Source organism: Cryptotermes secundus, unplaced genomic scaffold (genome assembly GCF_002891405.2).
Source record: "Cryptotermes secundus unplaced genomic scaffold, Csec_1.0 scaffold593, whole genome shotgun sequence".
NCBI classification, from domain to species: domain Eukaryota; kingdom Metazoa; phylum Arthropoda; class Insecta; order Blattodea; family Kalotermitidae; genus Cryptotermes; species Cryptotermes secundus.
Window position 1 is genome coordinate 108,111 of NW_019739960.1, and position 9,520 is coordinate 117,630.

The following is a 9,520-nucleotide window of genomic DNA, read 5'->3' on the forward strand; positions in this document are numbered from 1 at the left end:
CTTCCCTGTCATTCTTGGCTCCCTGCTTCATGCATCACTCTTGACTTTTGATCGCACTAAGGTCATGCATGTTTCCTTCCATGTGCAGACAGCAAAGAACAATAGCAACAAACGTAATTAATGAATGTCTAAATGATTGCATTATTTAAATCAGAATCAAAATGTAGCCTTATAACTAATTACCATATATGAAAGTTAAATTTGCTGTTTATAATGCCATTCTTTAAGAATCCAGCAAATGTACTACATTAACACACTAAAAGTAACGATCTCTTCTGAGTGCTGTATTTATCGTCCAGAATTTCATGAAATCTAAATATATAGTCACTTAAATATTTATGTAGAAATTCTTTATAGTAACATACATACATCAGCATTTCAGAGTATTCATAAGTGTGCAACTGGCACTGAATAAAACTTGTCAAACAACAGTCACAAGACAATCACAGATAAAATCGTAGAGACATCAATTCGACCACAGTTAAAATCTAAGCTGAATACCTCAATTAAATAGATACCAACAAGATAATTAGCAATACATAATAATTCTCCTTCCTTAACTTACACTTACACTTAATGTCTATATTGATGCCTACTGTGGGACATCCATCAGTCAGCATGCACTCCCCTTCTATTAGCTGTTGATACCAACAGAAGAGCAAAAATTCATCAACAGTATATGACGGATTATGTATTAGGACATCCCATATTTCTTTTATAAACTGTTTTTATCATGTACTAAATTAGTTAAATAATCAGGCAGACTGTTAAATATTTTTATACTCATGCAATGAACAAGTATATTTGGAACTAAGATGAAGTAAGTAACAGGAGGCTGGAGATAATTGCATGACGAGGAGCTTCATAATTTGTACTCTTCACTACATATAATTTGGATTATGAAATCAAAGAGGATGAGACAGGTGAGACCTACACTACACATGGGTAACACGAGAAATATATACAAAATTTGGGTTTAGAACCTGAAGGGGAAAAGACTATTTCCGTGACAAGGGTGTATATGGGAAGATAATGTTAATATTGGTGTTAAAGAAATAGAGTGGCAGGGTATGGACTGAGTGGACTGGCTCAATATAGGTTCATTGGCAGGCTCCTCTGAACATGATACATTTTTAGTTTCCATATGGGGAAGGGCTGCTTCATTGAATTAGCTATTTGGTTAATTCCCTTCCCCGTCTAGTACCCTTCTCCTTTCCTACAAAAGTGAAACCTTGATAATGGTCCTACATTTCAGTTAATTATACAAATGGTTTTATATGAAGAATACAATAAGGCTGAACTTCTTCAAACATAAATCTGACCCTGTACTTAAGCACCACACCATGAAGGCATATTGAACAGTGGAAGTAGGCTTTCCCTCAACAGTAGAAAGAGGTGAGTTGTCAGTTTCTGTCCCAGCTACTTTTACACACAGTAAAACAGACCATAGAATAGTAGATTGGTTCCATAGGACAGTTTAGATGTTGAAATGAAGAGAAATATTCATTAATACAATAATACAAATAAAACTGCTGTTAATGCAACAATTTTATTATTAATAAGTCACTGCCAATTTTTCAGTGAGATTCTTCTGTTATGTTTCAGAATACAGAATAATTTCTACTCCCACTGGGAATTGAACCCAGTCACCAAGCTTGTAGCCAATTACATAGCTCACTCTTTCACAAAGAAAAAATTTATTTTTAATATCACCCAGGCAACTCTTTATTATTAGAATTTGGAATAAAGGTTTTATAGAGTTTATAATTTGTAGATGTCACTAGGAATCTAACATCAGTGTAGTAGGAACATTTTGAATGCACACAGCAAAGCAGCCTGGTTTTAACAAACACTATTTATAGCTACTCATATGGGCCTACAGCTATAAATAACTTGTCTCCTACTGGGAAGCTAGCAGTAACAATGTTTTCAACTTGCTTCAGATTTATCTGTAAACGTGTGGTAATATTCTGAATATACAATTTAGAAACAATTAAGATTACACTGCCATGATTATATTATCTGTTTCTTCACAATCTTTGTTGAATATTTTCTCCACATAGAAATAGTTGCTGATTATTCAGTAAAATGTAGGAAACATATAAGTGCATTATATTATTATCTTTGTCTGCAGAAAACAGATATTTAGTTATAAAGAATGATAGAATCACAAGATAGGGATTTAAACTATATTCAGCATTTCACATTCTGTATCCATTAGTGTGGCCTTTCAGCCAGCTTGCAATTCTACCTGTTATGTTGAAACTTAACAGCATGTAGTTTACCATTCACTCTGTTCTGTTGCTGTCAATGTGAAATGAATAATCATTGCTCTATTTCCTGTGGCTTCACTTGGCCCCTTCCCCTGTATACCTATTCCTTTCAACTGCATGCAGTCACAAGTCATTTAATTCTTAAAATTTGGATTAAAACTGCTTATATCACTTCAATTTCTAATTATCCTATCCCTCTTTTTCTCCATCCAGATGTCAATTTGCTGTTGTCAAATACAGGACACAGAACACAGCAGTAAGTATTTTCTTTTTATATAGAAAGTTATGGTTCCTGATATGAGGAGTTAGATCACTCATATGTACGAAGGGGGACCCAAAAATAACAGGAAACGACCTGTTGCGCATGCATGCTTTGTAGTTATGAGTTGTGCTGCTAGGTGGTGTTAGCTGGGGGTCTCCCACGACTGTTAGTGAGCTGGCATCAGTCTGAGTTAAGTGGTTTGTCTGTGGTGCTCTGTTGTGTGCTTTCCTGTTTCAACCCTTTGGCGATTAGTGAGATGGCCGAACAGAAGGAACAAAGAGTGTGCGTGAAATTGATGAAGATCGTCGAAAGACCATTGACCAACTTTCTGAGGAAACGAACATCTCATGGAGCACGGTCCAGCGAATTTTAACCGAAGGTTTGCACATGAGACGGGTGTCTGCAAAATGTGTTCCTCGCTTGCTCGGAGATGACCAAAGAGAAAACCGCGTGAATGTTTGCTGTGACTTGAAGAGTGAAGTGCAGTTTTCCCTAACAGAAAGCAAAATTTCACCCACACTCTTTGTTCCTTCTGGTCGGCCATCTCACTAATCGCCAAAGGGTTGAAACAGGAACGCGCACAACAGAGCACCACAGACAAACCACTTAACTCAGACTGACGCCAGCTCACTAACAGTCGCAGGAGACCCCCAGCTAACACCACCTAGCAGCACAACTTGTAACTACAAAGCATGCGCGCGCAACAGGTCGTTTCCGGTTATTTTTGGGTCCCCCTTCGTATGTGTCACATATGTTAGAAATTTGCAGATTCTGGTTTTGGTGAGTCTCAGATAACAGTTGTAAATTCTGTAGAATTTCTTGTGGTGTTCAAACTTTAAAGCATCTGATGAGAAATGTATTATTTCAGTGGATATTCATGAGTTTGCTACATCTCTTAAGCACTAAGTCAAAAACTACCAGAGACCAGAGTTTAATGCTGACTAATTTATTTTACAATTTCTTTTACCAGAATTGATTCAAAACTTAATGGTTTTAAATGGTAACAGGTGCTCCATTATGTACTTACTTTCATAATTCACAGAATCAGTTCAGTGTGCTAGGCTGGGGCAAGTTAGGTACATTTCATTTTTGTTATATTATCTAAGTAAATCTCAATTTAGTAACAGACTAACTGGGTTAGGTAAGTTGCAATGCATTGGATGAGATTTGCGTCTTTTATTCTTCTATTTTGCACCCTCCCCCAAACTCTCCATCTGTAAATGATGTTTTGTCTATAAGTGAGTGTTTACCTTCCAGTATAAATTTAGAGGCAAAATAATTTGTCAACAAATATGCTAATATTGCAGTTGTAATGTTTTTCTTCTTTTTCTTCTCTTTAGAAACAACATTCGCTGCCTTCAGTATCTTGTAGTAACAGTTATGCTACGGAGGCAACATTTGAAACTAAGGTATCTTTATATTGCAGGTATGCATGGGTTTCTTACCTTTGTTGTAAATGTTACTTAAAAGTAATGATTTGTGCTAAAATAACTTCTCTGTACTGCAAAACCTAAATCTGATTATCAGAAGCAAATTTCCAATTAAATCACTATTCTTCAGTCTTCTTATCTGAGATGATAATATATTTCAGCACACTCTTGCATTGAAGTATCACTTAGCCTTCTGCCATCTATAAGGCAACAATATCAATATAGATTTAGATGGCACTAATCCACATTTAATTAACAAAAATGTTATTCAAAATGTTTAAAAATATCACTCTATATATATTCCACCTTCATGCGCTACATGTTTTGGCCACACAGGGCCATCTCCAGGCAACACATTATTAAGGAATCCACTACACTTCACACTTTGTCAATACTACTCTTAAGGTATGTCATTATTATTAATTTTGGTATTATAGGATGTTTGTTCTTCCTATCTTTTGAATTGCAGCCACTCTCTGCAATGTATAATGTGTGTTTATTAGTATGATTCTGTCCTTAATTCTTGGGTTATGCTACCTTTGTGTGCCTAAATATTATATTCTTGTACTTCTTATCTGAAATATATGACATTTTCCCCTTCCCACATCACAGAAAACAATATATAACCAAAATTTTAAATCATAATTCTGTGTAGCAACGTACCATGTAAATGTGATGTGACAAATATTAATTGGCTCCCAGACACTGAATTCAAATTTCATAAGTCACATTAGCAATCCATACAGATAAGGTAGAGTTCTCAATTAAACACCATACCCTGAAACCCAATAGAGTGATGCTTTATTAAGCAGAGGAGAAACTTCAACTTTAATTTACTGATAGGGCTTTAAGATTTGGTGCTTAATTAAGCACCATTACATTTATCCTACTCATATGGCTTCATAGTGGGGTGCTTACTCAAAAAACGAATAACTTTACCTTACCTATATTGCTTCACTGCATGGTAATTAAGAACAAGGACATTTTTACCTTACCTTTTTTCTTGTTGGTGTTCTGGATTTCTGTTTCAAATAGAGTAGGCTGTTAGAACTGTTTCAGTTATGCTGAGTATATCTGAAATTTGTCTGTTTAGTTTTCTTTATAATTACTTTCAGGCTCTTCTTAGATTCATCCTCTTTCCTTGCTATAAATTTGTTACATTTGTTTGGCCTGTATTGGCATGCAGATTAATGCCAGATTTGTTTAATTTCTTTCTGTCTTCAAGGTTTTTAATATGCAGTTTTAAATATATGACTATGCTGCAGTATGTTAGATTGTGTCTTCAAGGTTTGTTTCTGGTTTGATTATAGCTCTAATATATTCATTTACTTTTGAAGTAATTTTTCTGCTATTGCTGTGGGATAATTTTTGCCTTTTTTGTATATTCATTTTATCTCATGTTATGTGGGCTTTTTTGCAGGCTTATTCTCTTTGTTGATTTATTTCTTCATTTTCTTTATTTGCAACATAGTGTCCTCATTAGTGGTTTGGGTTGTGATGTTGTGTGTTCAAGTGTGGGATGTGGTACATTGGATTCTCAGTTCACATGGATCTTGAAACCTTAAAATGTTCTGAATAAATACTAACAAATTCTTCATGAAGATTTATATCCAGTTATACTGACTTAATCTTGTATTACTGTGAAGTAACAGCACATGACAGATTTGTTTATCACACAGTTATCTTTCATATAAGCATATTGGACTACAAAATACTTTCAGCAGGGGATGCAGAGGTTATGTTGGAGAAGGTCAAATTTTCTTTCACTATGTTTTTGTTTGGTGGTTTGGCATCAACCTGCAATACCTATTGGTGGTCCAAATGCAGTGATGTCCAGCATGCTGAGCACCAGCCTAGACATGACATGCTGATCTTCAGATATCCACTCCTTCTGAGCATTCCCCACCATAAAACAGGTATTGCATTTTGTACCTGCTGCTGGGTTTTTGGATAAGACTGTACTCTGTGGAACAGACTTTTCCAGCTAATTTTAATGTGGGGCTGGTTCATATGGTGACTGGGCTATGGCTTAGATTACCATGGAATCAAGGTTTATTCAGAGCAAGGGCAAGAGATTTTTCTCTTCTCCACAGGGTGACTGGCTTTGCTGCCCACTCAGTCTGATATCCATCAGTTGCCTCGGGCCTTTTCTCCAGAGGTAAAGTGACCAGGATAAGAAGTTGGCCCCTTACCTCAACCTAGTTCTAACATTAAGAACACATAGCACTATACCTCTGATCCCCAATATGCCCTTATCACATGGAACTTAATTAAGGCCAGGGATGGCTTTACTTTCTTTTACCTTTGGAGATGCAGCAAAATGAGTTACTCTTAGCTTCATCCCACCCCTCTGACTAGACAAAACATAAGCATCCCCAGCATAGCTCTTCTGGTCATTGGTACTGCTGAATCCTTCCACTACAACAGAGTGTTACTTGGTATGCCCTTTGGTGTTGCTGCCATTATCATCAACACTGACATTTTAAACAAATATGATGTAATGCTTATTTTGCAGCATGTCACCTGAGGCCTGTGTTCATCCCTAGTGTTGTTCATGTGGAATTTGCTGGAACTGGGGCAGATTATCCTCCAAGTACTTTGGTTTTACCCTGCCAATTATCATTCTATCAAAACTCCATTCTTTCATCTGTCATCCATGACTGATACAATAGCCCCATTTATGACTGCTGTATCGAGGGACTTAGTCTCACCTTAGCTCAAGAAAAACCCTTAGGGGTGTAACATATGTTATTTCAACTGAAGATGTATGAGTTCATGAACTATATTCCAATCTTGAATTACATTTCGCTATAAAGTGAAATGTTACTATGCATGATCCTGTACCCATTCTCCTATGGATTAAATGAACGGATCCCATGAGAAGTAGAAATTTTAGTTGAGGGTTTGCAGCAGAAAATTTTTAGGAAAAATTCAATCAGATATTCTGTTAAGTGCTACACTTAAAATTGCATACTATTATGCTGTTCCTCCAAAATTTGGTATTTTTTCTTCAGTATTGTGAAATCTACAATTTTAATATCTTTTGTATGCAATGGATCCTTCTAAACTCAATATCTTTCGTACTCAGTATCAGAATCCAAAAAAAAAAAAACATACAAAAATGCAGAAACACCTTCTGCGTTTGTTCATAGTTTTTGCTCACGAAGATTGTGTGTGTTTTAAAATGAGTTAAGACATCAAAGAGGATATTTTGAATTACTATTTTCCCATGCATACAGAATTTCCATAGTTCTAATATTCACTTAAAGTAACATATAATATCTAAAGTTTATAATTTAATTGCCAAATGTAATATTCGTTTCATATGTTTGTAGCCTTTCCGCTTGCACAGATTGGAATGTGGGCCATCGAACACTGTGAGTGTTACACGGGAAGATGCACTGGATTTATACAACAAAATGCATATGATCAGGAGACTGGAGACTGCTGCTGGTAATTTGTATAAAGAGAAGCTCATCAGAGGGTTCTGCCACCTGTATTCTGGCCAGGTCAGACAGAGCCCTACAGCCCTGCACTCACAATTAAGAGTTCTAAAATATTTATGAGAATGTAGTTGCCCACGATATTTTCATAAGGGTGAGGAGGTTTTTATGATTTTGAAGAATTAGAATATGGTCATCCCTCTTATGACACATTATAGTTTGGTAGGTGGTTATCAAAATTTTGTATAATCCTTATGCCTCCATCTGCAGGCTAGACATAGTCAAATGCAATCATTTCTGCCCTGAAGATGGAAATAGATGGTACTTCCGAAACCCTGATATCTTTCAGTCATACTGCATGGTATTATAACCCTGAAGTCCACACTTTGTCTGCTGATAATTTCTTAGTAGAATCATGAAAATCTCTAGTGTGGTAGACCATAAAATCAAAGAGAAAACAGAATACTATTATTATTCTGAAAATGATTTTTACCTGATATTATTATGGATCACATGTGCGTTTACTATGTCAGTCAAATTTATTCAATTTTGAGACTAGCAATAACATCAAATTTGAACTATTCATGCAGTAAATGAATAGGCCAATTTGTGGCCAGGCGTGCCAAGTGGACTCAGTCTGACTACACAACCAACTGTCAGAATTAAAAAAAGAAATGTTACTCTGAAAGCAAGAGTTATGACCAGTTAGTTGAAGAGTACACATTTAGATTGGGGAACTCTGAGGTGCATGATCAATGAACACTATGTGTTTATAGGAAGCATGTGCTGTTGGGATGAAGGCAGCCATGCGGCCACAAGACTCCATCATCTCGGCTTATCGTGTACATGGGTGGACATACCTAATGGGTGTGGAACCTGTGGGTGTAATAGCAGAACTTACAGGTCGCCAGTCTGGTTGTGTTCGTGGTAAAGGTGGATCCATGCACATGTATGCAAAGAACTTCTATGGTGGGAATGGTATTGTAGGGGCTCAGGTATGTAACACAAACAGTGATGTCAGTACTGTGGTTGAATATCATGGTTAAATGTTCAGCACTTGCCAAGTTGAATGGGATAACAAGTGCTGACATCTCACAGCTGGGGGTTTACATGAGTGTCTCTGTAGCAGAGGCTGCAACTCAACCAACATAGCCCCTGTTTATTTAATGTTTTAACAATTAATTGGTGGTGTGCAGTGTGTGGTATCTCATTGAAGAGGGAATACTAATTGTATCATATGACATACTTTGCACACCTAAAATCTGCCAGATTTCAATTGAAAACAGAATGCGTTATGAGATAACTTAATTAGACACTGAAAAAATAGATAACTGTCCATTAGCACTCAAACAAATTAATGTGACAAACGATACTTAGTTGCTGAAAAATTTTCTAATATTTTGGGTAAATTTTCATGGCACTATACACAAAACTGCAGAGAAATGTTCATCTGTTGTGCATACCCGTGCATTTGATTTGTTTCGATTTCATTGTAGAAAATGATTTATGGTTGTATGGACAAAAGAATTGATAACGCTTTCTTTCCAAAGTCTATGGAACTGCTGTATTTGAAATCATGTAACAGCAAAATGGAATCGGCAGACTTAAAAAAAAATTGATCTTCTCTTTTTGTCCTTTATCATTCCAGTAGCCAATTAGCTCAAAATCTAAAGTCTTCTTAAGATCAAAGGAGAAAGAACAAATCGAAAGCGGAAATTAATCTTCTATTTTTTGAAAATCTTTAAATAATCTACAGATGTCTTCATGTAGTTTGCTAAGAATTTTCTTGTACCTATCGTTGCGCTAGGACTTGCATGCACTCTTGATAAAATTGAAAAATGTGTGTAATTCTATTTTCCTTAACCCGTTGCCGTGGTTCGTCGTGTATGTTTCGTCAGGGATTTAAATCGTCTGGGGGGGTTCGACGTGTATGTTTCGTTCAGCTGCACACCTATGTTATAACGCCCATAATAATTGATGGTTTTGCTGTAGATTGTTAGATTTTTCGCTGGCCTGTTGTCAGTAGAACAGAGTATAAATAAGACACGACTTTATCTGTGCCAAGTCATCGTTACATATGCCTGTCTTGCAGCAAAGTTCCTGTGGTTCTGG

At 36.3% G+C, this 9,520-nt stretch overlaps 1 protein-coding gene across 7 annotated transcripts in view; it reads left to right on the top strand.

The window, feature by feature from the left end:
- The first annotated feature begins 1,702 nt into the window (after window positions 1–1,702).
- The window catches only part of LOC111872189 (probable pyruvate dehydrogenase E1 component subunit alpha, mitochondrial), a 24,981-nt gene continuing 17,163 nt past the window's right edge, over window positions 1,703–9,520 (top strand). Inside the window, exons 1-6 of one of the 7 annotated variants that reach the window (XM_023865831.1) lie at window positions 1,904–1,962; window positions 2,487–2,529; window positions 3,876–3,961; window positions 5,793–5,881; window positions 7,301–7,474; window positions 8,185–8,403. In XM_023865831.1, coding sequence (XP_023721599.1) covers window positions 7,385–7,474; window positions 8,185–8,403 — 309 coding nt within the window. In that variant the 5' untranslated portion in view covers window positions 1,904–1,962; window positions 2,487–2,529; window positions 3,876–3,961; window positions 5,793–5,881; window positions 7,301–7,384. The other 6 variants (XM_023865830.2, XM_033754576.1, XM_033754573.1 and 3 more) reach the window with 6 other exon arrangements.